The sequence below is a fragment of the Hylobates moloch genome, unplaced genomic scaffold, assembly GCF_009828535.3.
Source record: "Hylobates moloch isolate HMO894 unplaced genomic scaffold, HMol_V3 SCAFFOLD_16, whole genome shotgun sequence".
Classification (NCBI taxonomy): Eukaryota; Metazoa; Chordata; class Mammalia; order Primates; family Hylobatidae; genus Hylobates; species Hylobates moloch.
The window spans coordinates 31,362,992-31,384,457 of NW_026652291.1; the positions used below are offsets into that span (position 1 = coordinate 31,362,992).

The 21,466-nt window shown below is 44.4% G+C and overlaps 1 protein-coding gene across 4 annotated transcripts in view; it reads left to right on the forward strand.

Annotated features, from left to right (window-relative positions):
- The window catches only part of ENTPD5 (ectonucleoside triphosphate diphosphohydrolase 5 (inactive)), a 63,746-nt gene that overhangs the window by 34,055 nt on the left and 8,225 nt on the right, over positions 1–21,466 (forward strand). The window contains exons 6-16 of one of the 4 annotated variants that reach the window (XM_058429337.1): positions 1,021–1,164; positions 7,114–7,189; positions 7,450–7,485; positions 8,110–8,198; positions 8,506–8,585; positions 9,544–9,605; positions 10,551–10,652; positions 11,505–11,645; positions 12,607–12,663; positions 14,391–14,506; positions 21,335–21,413. In XM_058429337.1, the coding sequence (XP_058285320.1) occupies positions 1,021–1,164; positions 7,114–7,189; positions 7,450–7,485; positions 8,110–8,198; positions 8,506–8,585; positions 9,544–9,605; positions 10,551–10,652; positions 11,505–11,645; positions 12,607–12,663; positions 14,391–14,506; positions 21,335–21,340 (909 nt within the window). In that variant the 3' untranslated portion in view covers positions 21,341–21,413. Of the gene's footprint in view, positions 1–1,020; positions 1,165–7,113; positions 7,190–7,449; positions 7,486–8,109; positions 8,199–8,505; positions 8,586–9,543; positions 9,606–10,550; positions 10,653–11,504; positions 11,646–12,606; positions 12,664–14,390; positions 14,507–17,439; positions 17,680–21,334; positions 21,414–21,466 lie in introns of those variants that run through there. The other 3 variants (XM_032180276.2, XM_058429336.1, XM_058429338.1) reach the window with 3 other exon arrangements.

Consider the following 21,466-nt stretch of genomic DNA (forward strand, 5'->3'; position numbering starts at 1 on the left):
TGTAATCCCAGCTACTCAGGAGGCTGAGGCAGGAGAATCGCTTGAACCTGGGAGGCAGAGGTTGCAGTCAGCCGAGATTGTGCCATTGCACTCCAGCCTGGGCAACAAGAGCGAAACTCCGTCTAAAAAAAAAAAAAAAGAAAAGAAAAATAAATAATCAACTAAAATGATCATAATATAAAAGAATAATTTGGCCAGGCACAGTGGCTCATGCTTGTAATCCCAGCACTTTGGGAGGGTGAGGTCAGTGGATCACTTGAGGTCAGGTATTCGAGACCAGCCTGGCCAAGATGGTGACACCCCGTCTCTACTAAAAATACAAAAATTATCTGGGTGTGGTGGCATATGCCTGTAATCCCAGCTATTTGGGTGGCTGAGGCACAAGCATTGCTTGAACCTGGGAGATGGAGGTTGCAGTGAGCCAAGAACACACCACTGCACTCCAGCCTGGGTGACAGAGGAAGACTGTCTCAAAAAAAAAAAAAAAGGAAAAGGAAAGAATAATTTTTTATTAGGACTGTCAAAATGAAATGGATTCTCTTTTTTTTTTTTTTTGAGGTGGAGTCTCACTCTGTTGTGCAGGCTGTAGTGCAGTGGCATAAGCTTGACTCACTGCAACCTCTGCCTTCCAGGTTCAAGCAATGCTCTTGCCTCAGCCTCCCGAGTAGCTGAGACTATAGGTGTGTGCCACCATGCCTGGCTTATTTTTGTATTTTTTAGTGGAGATGGGGTTTCACCATGTTGGTCAGGCTGATCTCAAACTCCTGACCTCAAGTGATCCGCCCACCTTGGCCTCCCAAAGTGCTGGGATTACAGGTGTGAGACACCACCGTGCCTGGCCTGGATTCTCCTTCTTCAAAGCAGCCCACTTCTCTAAGTTTCTCCTGCTACAGAGCAGAGAGAGGTTGGAGCCCTATGCCACCTCCCTCTTCGTGCTCCCACAAAGTATGTTGACAGAATAGACCAATGCCAGCCACTAAATGGATCGTTCATCGGATGAATGGGTTGTCTCTTTTGAAGGGTGCTGAGACCGTTCAAGGGCTCTTAGAGGTGGCCAAAGACTCAATCCCCCAAAGTCACTGGAAAAAGACCCCAGTGGTCCTAAAGGCAACAGCGGGACTACGCTTACTGCCAGAACACAAAGCCCAGGCTCTGCTCTTTGAGGTAAGTTTTAAAACTGCATCTTGGATCATTCTGCCCTTTTCCCTATATGAATACTTTATGAGTTTTTAGCCTTTTGGAATGTGACCACTACCTTCAGTATTCCACCACTGCCAAAGCACTCTGATGACTCTGACCACTTGTTATAGCTAGTTGTTTACATTTTTAACTATCACTCTTAAATGTATAGAGCTTTTCCTAAAAAATTTAAAGTACTTTCTATCTAGGATATTCCTCATTCTTTTTATTTTTATTTTTATTTTTTGAGATGGAGTCTCACTCTGTCACCCAGGCTGGAGTGCAGTGGTGCCATCTTGGCTCACTGCAAGCTCCACCTCCCAGGTTCATGCCATTATGCCTCAGCCTCCTGAGTAGCTGGGACTACAGGCACCCGCCACCACGCCTGACTAATTTTTTGTATTTTTAGTAGAGACAGGGTTTCACTGCCTTAGCCAGGATGGTCTCGATCTCCTGACCTCGTGATCCGCCCGCCTCGGCCTCCCAAAGTGCTGGAATTACAGGCATGAACTGTGGCACCCGGCTGATATTCTTCATTCTTTTAGATTTTTAAAGCAGAATCAGAAATTGTTTCTAATCAACTTTATTAAGATAAACTTACATACAATAAAATGTATCTATTTTAGGCTGGGCACGGTGGCTCACACCTGTAATCCCAGCACTTTGGGAGGCTAAGGCGGGTGGATTGCCTGAGGTCAGGAGTTTGAGACCAGCCTGGCTAACATGGTGAAACCTCATCTCTACTAAAAATACAAAAATTAGCTGGGCATTGTGGCGCACGCCTGTAGTCCCAGCTACTCAGGAGGCTGAGGCAGGAGAATCGCTTCAACCCAGGAAGCAGAGGTTCCAGTAAGCTGAGATCACACCACTGCACTCCAGCCTGTGCAACAGAATGAGACTCCCATCTCAAAAAAAAAAAAAAAAATATCTATTTTAGGTGTACAGTTAAATGAGTTTTGACAAGAAATAGAAATTTCCTCATGCTCGTGAGTTTCCCTCACCCCTGAAACCAACCAATCACTAATTTGCTTTCTGTAACTATAAATAAGTTTTGCTTATTCTTTTCATATAAATGGAATTATACAGTTTTTATTTTTATTTTTATATATCTGGCTTTTTTCCTTTCAGCATAAAGTTTTTGAGAAGAATAATGGAACTTTAAGGTTTGATTTTTTTTTTTTTTTTTTTGGAAACAGAGTCTCTGTCTTCCAAGCTTGAGTGCAGTGGCACGATCTTGGCTCACTGCAACCTCCACCTCCCAGGTTCAAGCAATTCTCCTGCCTTAGCCTCCCAATTAACTGAGATTACAGTTACGTGCCGCCACACCCGGCTAATTTTCATAATTTTTTTTGTAGCCATAGAGTTTCACCATGTTGCCCAGGCTTGGTTTCAAACTCCTGAGCTCAGGCAGTCCACCTTCCTTGGCCTCCCAAAGTGCTAGGATTATAGGAACAGGCATGAGCCACCACGCCTGGTGAAGTCATATATATATATATATATATATATTTTTTTTTTTTTTTTTTCTGTTGCCCAGGCTGGAGTGCAGTGGCACAATGTTGGCTCACTGCAACCTCCGCCTCCCAGGTTCAAGCAATTCTTCTGCCTCAGCCTCCAGAGTAGCTGGGATTACAGGCATGCACCACCACGCCTGGCTAATTTTTGTATTTTTTGTGGAGACAGGGTTTCACCATGTTGGCCAGGCTGGTCTCAAACTCCTGGCCTCAAACTCCACCCACCCCGGCCTCCCAAAGTGCTGGGATTACAGACGTGAGCCACTGCACCCGGCCCCAAGTCATATATTTCAACTCCCTTCTTATTCAGATCAAAAATTTAAGTATAGAGAGTTTTGTTAAATTCAGTATTTTTATTTTTATTCTTATTTATTTATTTATTTTTTGAGAGACGGAGACTTGCTCTGTCGCCCAGGCTGGAGTGCAGCAGTGCGACCTCAGATCACTACAACCTCTGCCTCCCAGATTCAAGCGATTCTCCTGCCTCAGCTTCCCGAGTAGCTGGGACTACAGGCGTGCGCCACCACTCCCAGCTAATTTTTGTATCTTTTAGTAGAGGTGGGGTTTCGCCATGTTGGTCGGGCTGGTCTCAAACCCCTGATCTAAGGTGATCTGCCCACCTCAGCCTCCCAAAGTACTGGGATTACAGGCATAAGCCATTGTGCTCGGCCAAACTCAGTATTTTTAAATTTTATTGTACATATTTGTTATGCAATAAACATGTAAGTTAATAAAATTTAAATTTCATGTTGTGAAGAATATAAGCAGAATCTCATTATAACAAAAAATCAGGCTCGGTGCAGTGGCTCATGCCTGTAATCTCAACATTTTGGGAGGCCAAAGCAGGAGGATTACTTGAGGCCAGGAATTTGAGACCAGTCCAGGCAACAAAGCAAGACCCGTATTTCTATTAAAAAAATTAAGTCCTAGTGTGGTAGCTCACGCCCAAAATCCCAGCTCTATGGGAGGCCAAGGCGGGCAGATCACCTGAGATCAGGAGTTTGAGACCAGCCTGGCCAACATGGTGAAACCCCGTCTCTACTGAAAATACAAAAATTAGCTGGGCATGGTGGCTCACGCCTGTTGGTCAGCTACTCAGGAGGCTAAGGCAGGAGAATTGCTTGAACTTGGGAGGCGGAGCTTGCAGTGAGCCGAGATCACGCCGCTGCACTCCAGCCTGGGCAACAGAGCGAGACTCTGTCTCAAAAAAAAAAAAAAAAAAAAAAAAAAAAAAAAAAAAAAAAAAAAAAGGTTGAAACTAAAAATCATAGTAGGCCAGGCGCGGTGGCTCATGCCTGTAATCCCAACACTTTGGGAGGCCGAGGCGGGTGGATCACCTGAGGTCAGGAGTTCAAGACCAGCCTGGCCAACATGGTGAAACCCTGTCTCTAATAAAAATACAAAAATTAGCTGGGCATTCCCAGCACTTTGGGAGGCCGAGGCAGGCGGATCACGAGGTCAGGAGATCGAGACCACGGTGAAACCCCGTCTCTACTAAAAATACAAAAAAATTAGCCGGGCGTGGTGGCGGGCGCCTGTAGTCCCAGCTACTCGGAGAGGCTGAGGCAGGAGAATGGCGTGAACCCGGGAGGCGGAGCTTGCAGTGAGCCGAGATCGCGCCACTGCACTCCAGCCTGGGCGACAGACGAGACTCCGTCTCAAAAAAAAAAAAAAAAAATTAGCTGGGCATGGTGGCAGGCACCTGTAATCCCAGCTACTGGGGAAGCTGAGGCAGGAGAATTACTTGAACCTGGGAGGCAGAGGTTGCATGAACCAAGATCGTGCCATTGCACTCCAGCCTGGGTGACAAGAGTGAAACTCTGTCTCAAAAAAAAAAAAAAAAAAATCATGGCAAAAAAGGACTCTGTATTACAGGTGTACTAATCCCCTAAATCCATTTTCCTTTGACTGTCAGTACAGAGGACTTAAGTCACTTATCCAAGGATGAGCAGCCTAGTATGTCTCTGTGAGAACCTGAATCCTGATTCCTGATGTATTCCTCATTTATTCAACATGAGAGTGCTTACTGGGCCGGGTGCAGTGGCTTACGCCTGTAATCCCAGCACTTTGGGAGGCCGAGGCGGGTGGATCACGAGGTCAGGAGTTCGAGACCATCCTGGCTAACACGGGGAAACCCTGTCTCTACTAAAAATACACAAAATTAGCCGAGCGTGGTGGCAGGTGCCTGTAGTCCCAACTACTCGGGAGGCTGAGGCAGGAGAATGGTGTGAACCCGGGAGGCGGAGGCTGCAGTGAGCTGAGATGGCGCCACTGCACTCCAGCCTGGGTGACAGAGCAAGACTCTGTCTGAAGAAAAAAAAAAAAAAGGTGCTTACTATGTACTGGGTACTGGTGAAGTTACTGGAATACATTCAGCGGGGAACCAAAAATACAAAAATGGTCTTTGCACTCCTGGAGCTTACATTCTACTTTCAGGAAGACAGAAAATAAACATCTGAACAAGTCAAAAGAAAGTTATATTAGGTGCTGTAGGTGCTATGGAGGGAAATAAAAAAGCAGGGAAAGGCAGGTAGGGAATCTGGTGATAGTGTGGGGGAAATGCTATTTTAAATAGGGCAGTCAGGGAAGATGTCTTTGATAAAATTCAGTTGATCAGAGATCTGAAGGGGATGAAGAAGCAAGTTACACAAGACATTTGTGGGAAGAATATTCCAGGCTAAAGAAACAGCAGGTGCAAAGGCCAGAGGCAGGTATGTGCTTGGTATGTTAGGAACAGCATCCAGGAGGTCAGCATAGCTGGAGAGGAAAGAGTGATATGAGAGGTAAAGAGGCGGTAACCTCAGAGAGGCGGGGTTAAGTGGTGTTTATCATGTAGGATCTCAAAGGCCAGTGTAATCACTTTGGCTTTTTCTTTTCTTTTTTTTTTTTTTTGAGACTGAGTTTTGCTCTTGTTGCCCAGGCTGGAGTGCAATGGCGCTATCTCCGCTCACTGCAAACTCCACCTCCCGAGTTCAAGTGATTCTTCTGCCTCAGCCTCCCAAGTAGCTAGGATTACAGGCATGTGCCACCATGCCCGGCTAATATTCTATTTTTAGTATAGATGGGTTTTCACCATGTTGGTCAGGCTGGTCTCAAACTCCTGACTTCAGGTGATCTGCCCGCACTTTGGCTTTTTCTATAAGAAGGAAACCACTGGAAGATTTTTTGTTTTTTGGTGTTTTGTTTTATTTTATTTGAGACACAGTCTCACTCTTGTTGCCCAGGCTAGAGTGCAATGGCGTGATCTCGGCCCACTGCAACCTCTGCCTCCTGGGTTCAAGCGATTCTCCTACCTCAGCCTCCCAGGTAGCTGGGATTACAGGTGCCCACCACCATGCTAATTTTTTTGTATTTTTAGTAGAGATGGGGTTTCACCATGTTGGCCAGGCTGGTATCGAACTCCTGATCTCAGGTGACCCACCTGCCTCAGCCTCCGAAAGTGCTGGGATGAGAGGTATGAGCCACCATACCTGGCTGCCACTGGAAGGTTTTGAGCCAAGGAAAGACATGATTTGACATCCATTTTTAAAGCACCGTTCTGGCTGCTGTTTTGAGAACAAACTGTAGGATGGGGGAGAAAAGTGGAGAAGGCTAGAGCAGAAGCTCTCTTGCTGTGCTTCATCCTGTTCACTTATCTGTCTTTTCTTTAAAAGTTTGTTTATATATAACTTAACTGGTTTTTCCTGGTTGAAACAGGATCCAGAGGTCATCATGTGGTATGTTTCATCCCATCAGAAATGAGAACAGCAAACAGACTAGAGTTCTTCCTATCCTATTTGGAGAATTCCTTTTTCTTTCCCTTGATAATTATATAAACATAAGACATAACACCCATATCAATGGTCTGTATTATGGAGAGGGCAAGATGTTTTTGCAAGATCTTCATTCCCATCTCCTGAAACAGGATTCCTTAAGTCTAGATCTGGAGTCTCCCCATACTCTAGAGGCCCTAGCCATGTGCCAGAATCTGACAGGAGCTGGTAGCAGAGTACCTTAGCCCTTAGGTGTGAACTTCACCACAGCGGGTTCGTGTCAGCTCATCTAAGGAATGGAGTGGGAAGGCTCCTCCTAGTTTCCAGTGTATGACCAGGTAGAGTTTATCAGGTTTAAAAAGTTACAGGATCCTGATCTGAGCTGGAAGGGTTAAATATATGCCTTTCTGTAGGTCCAGTTCACCTATACATATAGATGGTTTGATTTAGCTTTACTTAAAGTCAAAGGAATCTCTGTGTTTGTGTTTTTGCAAGAAACTGGTAATGGCTTGCCTCGTTTCTTCTCTAGTTTCTTAGGGCAAAGGAATGAGTTTTGCCAAAATTTTATCTAGTAAAAATGGAGTAGTTTTCTAAGTCTTACAGGACACTGTCAAAATATGGAAATCTATTTTATTGCCTTAGGGAATTTTTTTTTTTTCCTTTTTCTCTAGGTAAAGGAGATCTTCAGGAAGTCACCTTTCCTGGTACCAGAGGACAGTGTTAGCATCATGGATGGATCCGACGAAGGTGGGAGAGGTGTTGATAATGTGTTCCAGGGGGAGAGGGGCAGGATCAGTGAAAGTCTAACTAAAGGAACTGGGGCCAGGGACGGGTCCTGAAGAGAAAGGGATAAACAGAAGGAATGGGATAGCAGGAAACAGAAGACAGGGAGAAAGGAACATGTGCTCTAGACATGAACTTTAGAGAGGAAAAAAAACAAGGATGGGGCCAGGAAAGAGAAAAAAAAAATGCTCTGGGATCTAATCCTTGTCTTTCTTTCTTTTTAGGCATATTAGCTTGGGTTACTGTGAATTTTCTGACAGGTAATACATCCTCAAGTTTATCTTTAGAGCTTAACTAGCTTTTACATGCATAGTCAGAAGAGTAAAAAGCCCTTTGTTTCATTCTGTATTGTTTCTTCTTCTTTAAAAAAGGAAAGGCGGCTGGGTGTGGCGGTTCATGCCTGTTAATTCCAGCGCTTTGGGAGGCTGAGTCAGGCAGATCACTTGAGGCCAGGAGTTCAAGACCAGCCTGGCCAACATGGCGAAACCCCATCTCTACCAAAAATACAAAAATTAGCTGGGCATGGTGGTGTGTACCTGTGGTCCCAGCTACTCGGGAGGCTGGAGAATCACTTGAACGCAAGAGGCAGAGGTTGCAGTGAGCTGAGAGCCGAGATTGCGCCACTGCGCTCCAGGCTGGGTGATAGAGCAAGACTCTGTCTCCAAAAAGGCCTTCAAAAAAAACAAAATAAACAAAAAAAAAACCTGCCTTGAAGGCCTCTGGTGCAACGAGAGTCCTTCTGAGTTGACATTCACTTGCAGCCTTGGGACTGGGGAGCAGTGGAGTATGTATGGAATACCTTCAGTGTATGATAAGAGCAAGAAAGACAAGTGTTGGGCTGCCCAGGATGTGGAGGATATTTAGAGCTGGCTCTCATTTGACAGGTCAGCTGGATGGCCACAGACAGGAGACTGTGGGGACCTTGGACCTAGGGGGAGCCTCCACCCAAATCACGTTTCTGCCTCAGTTTGAGGTGAGTTATTTAATGAAGATCTGATTAGAAGTGCACTTGGCAGGCATATCATGGTGCCAAGAAAGAGGCGCCCCATTTTCGGCCAGCAGCTCTACCACGCTTAGGCAGAGTCAAGTCAATTAATAACTGGGTGAATGTTCCCTTGCCATCTCACTGTCAGAATCCCTTCATTTCCTCAAGCCTAGTGAGATTAGCCGCTTAATCTGTCTTCATCTCTGATTTTTTGCTGGGAGGGACGGGTGGTGGTGTGAACATCTTCAGGTAATTACAGATCCTGAATAGTCTTTTTGCTTTTTCTGATTTACAGAAAACTCTGGAACAAACTCCTAGGGGCTACCTCACTTCCTTTGAGATGTTTAACAGCACTTATAAGCTGTATACACATAGGTGAGGACGGGGACAGGGAAGAATAATATTTCATGTTGTATGATTCTCCTAACTTTTCAAAGCGTTCTCAAATCTGTTATTGTATCTGATTAGCAAAAACAAAGTCTGTGCCAATTCCCTAAGGCCTATCAACTGAAACCCGGGCCACCTACAAAGGCTGAGGAACCTAAGAGGCTTCTCCATTCTTGGCCTCAAAAGCATTAATATATGACTTAAGAGTCAAAAGTTTTCGGCTGGGTGCAGTGGCTTCATGCCTGTAATCCCGGCACTTTGGGAGGCCGAGGTGGGTGGGTCACCTGAGGTCAGGAGTTTGAGACCAGCCTGGCAAACATGGTGAAACCCCGTCTCTACTAAAATACAAAAATTAGCTGGATATGACAGCGCACACCTGTAATCCCAGCTATTCAGGAGGCTGAGGCAGGAGAATCATTTGAACCCTGGAGGTGGACATTGCAGTGAGCCAAGATCACACCACTGCACTTCAGCCAGAGCGACAGAGCAAGACTCAGTCTCAAAAAAAAAAAAAAAAAAAAAAAAAGAATCAAAAGTTTTCTGTAGGGAGAGGACACTTAAAGAAGGCTCAGGCAAAGCTCCTTGCTAACTCCTTTGAGCTGGCCTTCAGAGGTTCAGAATCCAGCCTGGAATTTGATCCCAGTTGGGGCTAGGAGCTAAGCTAAAGAGAGCTTTTCTGAGAATGGTTCCTAGTGTGGGACGCTAGGAGTTGTCACTGTCTCTGGCCTTTGAATGATAACTGTGGGGAATTCTTACTGCATAGCCTTGATCCAAACTGTGCAGAAATTACCCCTTGTTGACCATAGGAGATGAATATGTCACAGAGACAGAACAAGGTTTTCATCTTTCCAGAGGGGAACAGGAACCATGTTACTTTTGAAAGAGGTAGCTTTAGGCTAGAGAACTTCAGGACCAGCATGAAATTGGTCAATCCTGTATTTTACAGTTACTTGGGATTTGGATTGAAAGCTGCAAGACTAGCAACCCTGGGAGCCCTGGAGACAGAAGGTTTGTCTGGGCACCTGTGCTGGGGGGGATGGTGAGGGTGACACAGATACTCCGCTTGCTTCTTCCCTTCCTTGATAGCCATTCTATGGAGGAAAAGATTATGTTGAATTGGGAGGCAAATGTTGTATAATGGACCTAATAATGGCAAACTCCTTTTCTATTTTATAAGTTCAGAAGTTTTGATGTATATTATTAGCCATTTTTAGAAGGAGGTCTACTTGTTCAGGGGTAACAGCCTATGTCTAGGCAGCTGAAGTGTCTGCAGAAATCCCAGGCTTTAAGAATACATTTGGCAGGAGCTTGCCCAAGCCCTGAGCTTTCCATTGGAGGCACAGGAAGCAAGTTCTGTTCTACATGCAGGTGGAACAACAGAGTAACTCCATTGATCTCTTCACAGTTGAGGTCAGGCAGAACTGGGTTCAGTCCCAGTGTTGTGATTTGAGGCAAGTAAACTCTCTGTGCCCCTTTCCTCACATTAAATGAGAATTTGCATTTAAGGCACTTTGTACAGTAATCTGTTATTGGGATGACATCTATTTTGCATTTCAGAGTATACAAAACATCTTCAAGTATATTTCATTTAAGCCTCTCAGCAACCAGTGAGGAAGGTAGCATAGCATTTCTTTCCTGTTTTTATAAAGGTGGAAAGTTACTGTATTGAAGGTTTTGGATCTCTTTGAGATGTGATGAAAGCCATGGACCCCTCTGAGAAAAGCACATGTGCATGAAAATTTGCTTCTGGTTTCAGGGGGTTCACCAACCCCACAAAGCCTGTGAACCCTGAGTTAAGGATTCCTGTCACAGGATGTTGTCATGGAATTAATTTCATAGGATTTTAAGGCCCAGCCCCCATGGTGATTCTTTTCCACCTCACTGGCTTCTTGCTTGCCTTCCTCCCTCTCTCTCACTTACTTACCTCTTACCTTGTGCCCTGGATTCTTTCAGGGACTGATGGACACACTTTCCGGAGTGCCTGTCTGCCGAGATGGTTGGAAGCAGAGTGGATCTTTGGGGGTGTGAAATACCAGTATGGTGGCAACCAAGAAGGCAAGTGATGTTTTTTCACTGGTTAAAGTTACATTTACAATGGAAGCTCTGGAAAAGTCCCACGGGAAACTTTTTCTAGAACTCAAGAGAAGCTTATCTTATTGCAGGGACTTATTCCAAAGATCTTGGCATGCCTTCAAGGACTAATGTGAAGTGACAGTGAACAAAGCAGCTGTCTTTCTGCATCAGCCAAGTGTCATGGACCCATTAGATACCTGCGCTTAGCCAAGTGCTATGGTGCACATCTATTGTCCTAGCTACTCCAAACATTCAGGCAAGAGGATCACTTGAGCCCATGAGTTCAAGGCTGTAGTGCGCAATGCCACTGCACTCCAGCCTGGGCAACAGGGAGACCCTACCTCTTACAAATTAATTAAGAAGTGTATTCTAAGCCTAGGTCTAATGCAGCAGTGTGAAACCCTGTTTAGTTAATGGTTAGCTATTTAAATTATAGTAAAACTTAAAACCGAGACAAGAATGATTCATCTTCTTATAAAAGGTATATACCTGAATATCAAGGAATGAACTTGAATTCCCAGTGAAGGAAGCAGGTGAGCCCTTTAGCTACTTGCTTACAAATGCTATGGAATGTAATGCTAGGCAGTAGCACGAGGTTGGCCATGATCTGGTGAATACAGATTAGGCAGGGGAGCGGCCACGGAGAAACAGACTGGTGAGGCTGCAGACATTTGCTCATCTTTGTTTTGAAGCCTCTTGTCCTAAGCCTCAGCCTTCTCCTGCTTTCCTTGACCTTCCTGCTGTTCCCTCATTGTCTCCAGCAGCTTGCCTCAGAGAGTGTCCCCTTCCCCCAGCGTCATTCTCACCTTACCCCTGTGCACCTTTGCCTGGCAGGGGAGGTGGGCTTTGAGCCCTGCTATGCCGAAGTGCTGAGGGTGGTACGAGGAAAACTTCACCAGCCAGAGGAGGTCCAGAGAGGCTCCTTCTATGCTTTCTCTTACTATTATGACAGAGCTGTTGACACAGACATGATTGGTGAGTTCACCCCAGGTATCAGTCCAGAGAGGAAGGTGGATAGGGCTGTGGTGGGGAAGGTCAAGGAGAAAGAGCACTTGAGGTGCTTTGTTGGGGTGATTACCCACCTCTTTTCTAGTCACTCGAACAAAAGGGTGGAAATGACTTAGAGTCTTTTGGAGGTGAGAGATGATCAAAACAACTATATGAGGTCTTTTTTTTTTTAACATGTTTATCGAGGTATAATTGTCATACAGTAAGTGCACATTTAAAGTATACAATTTGTTAAGTTTTGTCATGTATACACCCATGAATCCATCACCACATTGAAGATAATAAACATATTCACCCCAAAAAGTTTCTTCCTGTCTCTTTATAACTTTTCTTCTTATCACAAATGTAATGTTTTTGCCTAACTGTGAAAGTATATGTACCTGATCTGTCATGGCCTGAGAGATATGAATTAATTTCCTATTATTGTGGGGGTTTTGTTATTGTTGTTTTTTGTTTGTTTGTTTGTTTTTTGAGACGGAATCTCACTCTGTTACCCAGGCTGGAGTGCAATGGCGTGATCTCGGCTCACTGCAACCTCTGCCTCCCGGGTTCAAGCAATTCTCCTGCCTTGGTCTCCTGAGTAGCTGGGATTACAAGTGTCTGCCACCACACTCGTTTAATTTTTTTTTTAGTAGAGACGAGGTTTCACCATGTTGGTCAGGCTGTTCTTGAACTCCTGACCTCGTTATCCGCCTTCCTCGGCCTCCCAAAGTGCTGGGATTACAGGCGTGAGCCACCACACCCGGCCTATTGTGTTTTATGGGTCTGTTTTTTTCATTGTGGTTAAACATACATAACATGGAATAGATTGTAAATAAGTAAAATAGGCTGCATAGATTACATTATGTACATGTGTATATAATGAATGAATGTCCTTATGCTTCCTTGAAGGTGTTTTGATATCAGATAATCTTCTGTTTTATTTCAGATTATGAAAAGGGGGGTATTTTAAAAGTTGAAGATTTTGAAAGAAAAGCCAGGGAAGGTAAGTGTTAGGGGAAGCGCTTGAAGGTAAGCCTGTGAGACTGCCTGCCTACTCTAGTGACCTAAAGCACATCAGTCAGCTCAGAAGGCCTGTCAGAAGGCTAGTTTCCTTTCTGAGTCTTCCAGTCTTTGCTAAAAGTTAAAAGCATTGGGTGGTAGCCAGGCATGGTGGCACGCATCTGTAGTCCCAGCTACTCAGGACGGGAGGATTGCTTGAGACCAGAAATTCAAGGCTATAGTGCACTATAATCACACCTGTGAATAGTCACTGCATTGCAGCTTAGGCAACATAGTGAGACCTCTGCCTCTAAAAAAATAATTTTTTTTTCAGCTTTATGCAGCATAGAATTATGGGCAAGAATATGGGAATGCAAGAGGTTTTAGGAGGCCAGGCACGGTGGCTCACGTCTGTAATCCCAGCACTTTGGGAGGCCAAGGTGGGCGGATCACCTGAGGTCAGGAGTTCAGGACCAGCCTGGCCAACATGGTGAAACCCCACCTCTACTAAAAATACAAAAATTAGCCGGGCAAGGTGGCAGGCACCTGTAAACCCAGTACTTGGGAGGCTGAGGCAGGAGAATCGCTTGAATCTGGGAGGCAGAGGTTGTAGTGAGCCAAGGTCGTGCCACTGCACTCCATCCTGAGCAACAGAGTGACACTCCACCTCAAAAAAAAAAAAAAAAAAAAAAAAAAAAAAGAGGCTTTAGGGAAATAGTAAAGACCTTTTTTTCCTTCTACATTTCTTGCTTTCTTTTTAAAATTGAAATAGTGTTATCAGTGTTAATGAAACACTAAGCATCAAAAGACATGGGAAATAGCCACAGAGCCTTCCTTGAGAGGATCAAAACTACCAGTGAGAGCTAGGCACAGTGCTTCGACCTGTAGTCTGAGCTACTTGGGAGGCTGAGGCAGGAGGATCGTGTGAACCCAGGGGCTTGAGGCTGCAGGGAGCTGTGATCATGCCACTGCACTCCATCCTGGGTGACAGTATGAGAACTTGTCTCTAAAAAAAAAAAAAATTAATAAAAAGTTTTTAAAAATTAAAAAATAAAATACAAATGATCTTATCCAGTAGCCCACAGTAGGGTTAAATGATATTTCCCTGTCTTCTGGGCCTCAGCATTAATAATAGATAAGGGACTTAGAACTAAGCCCCCACAATAGGTCATAGAAACTTAGCAAATAAACTAGAGCCCACGTAAATGTGAATAGATAATCATACCAGAGATGTGCAAGTTCTTCAGAAGCTGCGGTCTTACAGAGGCAGTCAGTGCATAGTCTAGTCTCTGAGATGCCTAGGCATTAACCAAAGGGAGACTTCTGCTTTGCTTATTCTTCTTCTCCCCCACCACCTTTTTTTCCTGAGACGGAGTCTTGCTCTGTCACCCAGGCTGGAGTGCAGTGGTGAGATAACGGCTCACTGCAACCTCTGCCTTCCAGGTTCAAGCGATTCTCCTGCCTCAGCCTCCCGAGTAGCTGGGATTATAGCGGCACACCACCACGCCCTGCTAATTTTTGTATTTTTAGTAGAGATGGGGTTTCACCACGTTGCCCAGGCTGGTCTCGAACTCCTGACCTCAGGTGATCCACCTGCCTCGGCCTCCCAAAGTGCTGGGATTACAGGCACGAGCCACCACGCCTGGCCCCCTATTCTACTTCTAAGAGAAAATCCTACACCTCTCAGTCACTTGCAAACTTGAGCTCCACTGTTTACTCTCTCTCTTTCAGTGTGTGATAACTTGGAAAACTTCACCTCAGGCAGTCCTTTCCTGTGCATGGATCTCAGCTACATCACAGCCCTGTTAAAGGATGGCTTTGGCTTTGCAGACAGCACAGTCTTACAGGTAAGAGATAGGACACCAGAGTCCCATAATAGCCCTCTTTTGTGGGGGTTGAGAAGGAGTAAGAGCTTGTTCAGTAATCAGAGTAGCTAGAAGTGAAATTATGAGGTATTTCTGTTTGGGCTATGGACAAGGTACTGTGCTGGGCACCATGAATGTGGGAAATTATCTCGATGCAATGGTAGCCTCCGAGTGTATTACCAGGCAAGCTATTGCAGAGGTCACAGAACAGAAAGACTAGCAGCCCAAATTAAGATGTCAAGTCACATGGTTTATTTATTTATTTATTTATTTTTTTTTTTTTTTGAGACGGAGTCTCGCTCTTGTTTCCTGGGCTGGAGTGCAATGGCATGATCTCAGCTCACTGCAGCCTTCGCCTCCTGGGTTCAAGCGATTCTCCTGCGTCAGCCTCCTGAGTAGCTGGGATTACAGGCATGTGCCACCACTCCTGGCTAATTTTTTTGTATTTTTAGTAGAGATGAGGTTTCACTATGTTGGCCAGGCTGGTCTCAAACTCCTGACCTCAGGTGATCCGCCCACTTCGGCCTCCCAAGTGCTGGGATTACAGGCATGAGCCACCGCACCCAGCCCACATGGTTTATTAAATCAATTTAGAACTCAGGGTGAGAAGCAAGGGGAAAGAGATGGAGAAGTGAACACAGAAGACAGGGTGCAAGCAGGATGCAAGTGCCACACTCAATCCTGGGTTCCATTTGTCCTGGGTTTATATGTCCTTCCTCTCTCTGCTGCTAATAGAGTGGTTATGTATACTAGAGCTGACGTTGGGTCATGGGAGCACAAAGACAAAAGGTGCCTGAGGCCACCACACAAACTTGCCCTATTTGGAGAGGCCCTAGGGGCACACACATGTGGCCATTTGCATTAGCTCAGTCATTAGCCTGTAAGATGGGTTTTCTTTGGCAGAGGACATGAGGGACCAAAAGGGTGTCACCAGTGAGTGGCTTATTTAAGGCCTCATGAACACTGAATGCCTCATGCATATGTAATGTGTCATATATATTTCATGTGTGCCTCGTATATTAGTGCCTCTTGAATCTTAGGTCTTTCTTTGTCCTCCTGTCTCTCTCCATCTGTTTCAGTACATGCAGGCTCTACTTTATCTGTAGTAAGTTATTTATCCCCAGTTTTGGGCACAGTGTCTAGGCTTGATTACATTAGGTCAACACAGAACAATCAACTGGTTTACAGACTTTTTTGGTGGTGGTAGTATCTTTATCCAACAAAAACTTACGAAGAATATCAGTAATACAGCCGGGCCTGGTGGCTCACACCTGTAATCCTAACACTTGGAGAGGCTGAGGCGGGCTGATCACCTGAGGTCAGGAGTTCGAGACCAGCCTGGCCAACATGGTGAAACCCGGTCTCTACTAAAACTACAAAAATTAGCTGGGCATGGTGGCAGGTGCCTGTAATCCCAGCTACTTGGGAGACTGAGGCAGGAGAATCACTTGAACCTGGGAGGCAGAGGTTCCAGTGAGGAGAGATCGCAACATTGCACTCCAGCCTGGGCAACAAAGAGCGAAACTCCGTCTCAAAAAAAAAAAAAAAAAGTATCAGTAATACAAAACTGGTAAAAGTGGAACTATTCTGGTTGAAGCAGAGATTGGAGACCTGAAACTCCTCTATTATTTGGCCTTTTTCCTTTGAAGCATTTCTAAGAAACCCCTAAAATTCTGAAGAAAACAAATTGATAAACTGATAAACACTAATCTAATCCTCTTCTTAGATAGCTGAGGAATTTGGGTCTAAAGTTTTGCCCAAGGTCACTAAGCTAATTGAGATACATACTGGCTTAGAATGTCTTAAGTTCCCTGTTTGGCTGTTTTTTTCTTTTCTTTTTCTTTTGAGACCGAGTTTCACTCTTGTTGCCCAGGCTGGAGTGCAATGGTGCAATCTCAGCTCACTGCAACCTCCACCTTCCGGGTTCTACTGATTCTCCTGCCTCAGCCTCCCAAGTAGCTGGGATTACAGGCATGCGCCACCATGCCTGGCTAATTTTGTATTTTCAGTAGAGACGGGGTTTCACCATGTTGGTCAGGCTGGTCTCAAACTTCTGATCTCAGGTGATCCACCCGCCTCAGCCTCCCAAAGTGCTGGGATTACAGGCATGAGCCACCACTCCTGGCCTTGTTTTTCTTTTTTTTTTTGAGATAGGGTCTTGCTCTGTCACCCAGGCTGGAATCTCGGTTCATTGCAACCTCTGCCTCCTGGGTTCAAGTGACCCTCCCACCTCAGCCTACTGAGTAGCTGGGATTACAGGTGTGTGCCACCAGTCTTGGCTAATTTTTTTGTAGAGACAGGGTTTCGCCATGTTGCCCAGGCTGGTCTTGAACTCCTGGCCTCAAGCGATCCACCTGCCTTGGCCTCCCAAAGTGCCGGGAGTACAGGCGTGAGCCACTGCACCTGACCCCATATTTGGTTATTATTAGTGCTTAGGAAGAGGCACTTTCTTACATAGTAGGAGTTGAGAAGCTTGGTTTGTTCTTTCCTATCCCTAAATCTATTCTCACCGCCTGACCATGCCCTTTCTGCCACATCTGTTACAAGTTGCCTTATCTGAAATTAGCGAATCAGAAAATAAAGCAGGGGATACTTTGTGTAGTTTCAAGGTTAGGGAAAGAGTTCAGAATACTGTCTGTCTAAACTCTCTCTCTAGAAGGCCTGATGGGCCACAACCTGGGCCAGAAGCATTCAGTTCAGAAATGAGAATGGTGGGTGTAGGGGCAATGGCCAATGGGCTATGGCCGGAAGGAAATCGTTACAGAGTAGTGGGAAGCCTGCAAAGACTGGCTCCTGTCAGTTTTGCCTTGGTTTGCCCATGTGGATATTCTTTGCCAATATTTTCTGCCCAAGAGCTGTGCTTGCTAGAGTTGGAAATTGGATGAAAAGGTGAAGACTTTTTTTCTTCTCAACAGCTCACAAAGAAAGTGAACAACATAGAGACGGGCTGGGCCTTGGGGGCCACTTTTCACCTGTTGCAGTCTCTGGGCATCTCCCATTGAGGCCACGCACTTCCTTGAAGACCTGCATTTGCCAACACCTTTTTAAGGGGAGGAGAGAGCACTTAGTTTCTGAACTAGTCTGGGGACATCCTGGACTTGAGCCTAGAGATTTAGGTTTAATTAATTTTACACATCTAATGTGAACTGCCGCCTAACCACTCAAGAGTACACAGCTGGCACCAGAGCATCACATAGAGCCCTGTGAGCCAAAAAGTATAGCTTTGGAACTTAACCTTGGAGTGAGAGCCCAGGGACAGGTCCCTGGAAACCAAAGAAAAATCTCATTTCAACCGTTTGAGTGCCTCATTCCGCTGAAGATTTAAATTTTCCTCTTAAATGGTAAACTGACTTATTGCAATCCCATGACCCATCAATATCAATATTTTTTTCCTCCCTATACAGTGTCCTGCCCACCCTTATCTGCACCCACCTCCCCTGAAAAGGAGAGAAAAAAAATACCTGGTTTTGCTTTCCATGTATAATTCAACAACACAAAATGGGACCATGTCAGAATCTGTATGATCCTATTCTGTGTTAGCTCAGCCAGCTGAGAGCCATCCTAAATATTAATAGGATGGAGAGTAACTCCTAACTGTGCATAGATTACAGCCTTAAGAAAGAAGGCCACCCAGTCTCTGGGGACATGTTTTGGGAGGGTGTGGCTGCCTCATATAGCCTACCTTTGCTTTAATCAGCATTTTATCAGTCAACTCTGGGATTAATGAACATATCCAACTTTATGGGTATGTGTATATTCAGTGCCAGTACCACCTCCCAGGCTAATGTGTTAACAGTGTTTTCTATGATTCTAAACTTGTTTTCTATTTCTAAGAAATAGAACTAGGCCCTAACTTTTGGTCTGTGGTCAGAGGTCAGTGTCTGTGCTATTCCAGGATCTATTATTTGTTTGCCCTTTTATTCTCTCCGTTTGTAACCGTACCTTCCTGTCCTGGCCCCTGATCACTTTAGCTAATATCCAGCTAATCTAGTTCAGAGTTTCCAATACCGTTCCTGACAAAACCCTACTTGGATTTGGTTGGCTCTCTCAGCCCACATCAGTACAGTGGACCAACATTTCTAGGGAAAACCATATTTAACGTCCCTCATGTTCTTTTTGAATCCAAGTGCTTAGAGCTCTTGACTGTGAATTATTTACCCCAAATTCATTATCTTGCACTTTTTTTTGAGACGGAGGCTTGCTCTGTTGCCCAGGCTAGAGTGGAGTGGTGCAATCTCAGCTCACTGCAACCTCCGCCCCCAGGTTCAAGCGATTCTTGTGTCTCAGCCTCCTGAGTAGCTGGGATTAGAGGCGCCCACCACCATTCCTGGCTAATTTTTGTATTTTTAGTAGAGATGGGGGTTTCACCATGTTGGCCAGGCTGGTTTCCAACTCCTGACCTCAATCTACCCGCTTCCCAAAGTGCTGGGATTACAGGCATGAGACACCGCGCCTGGCTTTATCTTGCACTTTCGACATAATCATCCCTGCTTCTCATCTGCCCTGCAGTGCTCTTGGACCTGGAAGATCTCCCTGTGGTCTGGCCCCTTTGTCTTGGTTCTTAACCTCCAGCTTCTTTCCAGGAGTGTATTTCCCCGAACTTGTGGCTTTCACAGTAGACACCGTTTCCATCCTCTCTCTCAAAAAGGATGTTAAATATGCCTGGCCCTCACACAGTCCACGAGAAACCTTATTTTTAACATTACTCCATTGAGTCAATATTTACCATCTGCTATGTGCAAATTACTAGGCAAATTTCTGTATCCTTGTCCCTAAAATTTTGTTGTCTTTAAATTCATTGTGGAATTTATTTAGACTTCACACTGACTTTTATTACTAAGGTCACCTTTATACCAACTGCCTTCCTCAAAATGCTTATAATGAAATAACAGGATCATGAGTTGGAAACAGCCCAAAGAAATAATCCAATGTTGTACTCAGGGCAGAATTCCCTAGAATTTCTAACAGGTTGTCATTCAGCTTCTGCTAAGCCATGTTCAAACAGCCTATTCCATTTGGAACTGCACTGATGTTAAAAAAAAAAAATCCTTATATTGAGCTGAAATCTACCTATCTATCTTCTAAGTGGTCTTAGTTCTGCTGTAATCTCTCCTTCCAAAATCTGTGGATCTTTTGAAAAAAGCTCCTCCCAAGTTCTTTATGAGTGACATGACTTTTAGACCCCTTCCCATCTTTGTCAACAAAAGTAGGGTGCCAGACCAGTCACAGAACACTAAATGTCATCCATGTTTCCTCCAATAGAAACCAGTAGTTTTCTACTTGGAGAGGCTGAGGCAGGAGAATGGCGTGAACCCGGGAGGCGGAGCTTGCAGTGAGCCGAGATTGCGCCACTGCACTCCAGCCTGGGTGACAGAGCGAGACTCCGTCTCAAAAAAAAAAAAAAAAAAAAAAAAAAAAAAAAAAAAAAAAAAAAAAAAAAAAAAAAAAAAGAAACCAGTAGTTTTACAAGAGGTAAGCTTTGTTCACTAAAGACTGTTCCAGCTTGACAAATGCAGAGATGTTGAGTCTCTGGTCTCTAATCACTGTGGGGGCCATTTTGTAAAACACACATACTGTCCAGCAGACTCCTTTGGTCATCCCAAATATCTCCGAACTCCAGGGTAGATGCATTATAACTCCAGAAACTTATCTATATCTATTTTGTTAACCTTGGTTAGACCTTCTGGAGAAGTAACCAATTTGTCCATCTTAGGAGCAATTTGGAATGAGAATTTTTTTTTTCTGTAAGGCCCATGCTGCCTGCAGTAGACCCTTTGCGCTTCTTAAGAGGTCCTACAGATTCTAATAGTTTCCTCTTTGTAGATGTGGTAATATATTTAAAATACTTAGGACATGGCCTGGTACATGACAGGTGGTGTTTAACATCATTATCATATGAAGAACACTCTCTGTGGGCCAATGGAGGTGTGCCTTAAAATTCTTCATCTTGCCTGATTTTGTTTGCATAACTTCTGGAGAGTCTGTGTCCTCCTCATCTAGGCCACCTTTCCATTTTTTGTGAAAGATGACCTTGTCCCTGCAGTCTCCGCCAGTAGTCACAGCTTTTCACAGCAGCTGCCATCTTTAATTCTTTTTCCTGAGATTCCAGGAAGGTTGTGACATTGTCACTTTTTTGTTCTAGAATCTTTTAAATTTTCTGCATTTGCCTGAAAAGTGCCCCTGTAAGAACAGATTTCTAATGGCTCTAAAAATATTCCAAATAATACCTTACTTGGTTCAAAAGCAGACTGTTTCTCTTCACTCCATCTCAAATCAGACTTTTGGGCAAGATGTTCTTTAGAGTAAGCAAACCCACAACCTAAAAATCTCTTCAAGAGGCATCTCTGGTCTTGTGAAGAGACCTCTTCAAAAACCCACAGTAAAACTCCCCTCCCTCCAATTGGCTACCAGTCTGCCACCAAACATGAACAAATTCTGCTGCTAATCGGTTTCCCTTGCGATCTGGTTCCTGAGGTCTTCGGATCTGTGCAATGAATTATTTATTGTTTTATTAAACAGACAGTGGTGTCCCAGAGAGGAACCATAAATAAAATGGAAATCTGGTGCTGTGATAAAGTAAAAACTAGCATTAATGAGACCTGGTTTTCCTTTCAGAAAGTCCAGTGTACCTGTAACAAAGGTTAAAGCAATTTATATTTAATTTGCATTCTGATGTTAACTTTTAAACAGCAATTCTAAGAAAAATGCATCAACTATTTCTAATTCTTACTTCTATCAAAAAACAACTGTATAAACTTATGACCAACACTAAAACAAAAACAAAAAAAAAACTGTAAATTTTCTCTTTAGAAATGACTGTTAACAACTGGAAATGAGTGAGACAGCACCTTGTGGGTTTTTTAGTAATAAAAAGCTCCTTTCAACCAAATTGTAAGTCTTCCTTCAAAATTTTTTCCTTTGGTCTGGCTAATACACGCTCCT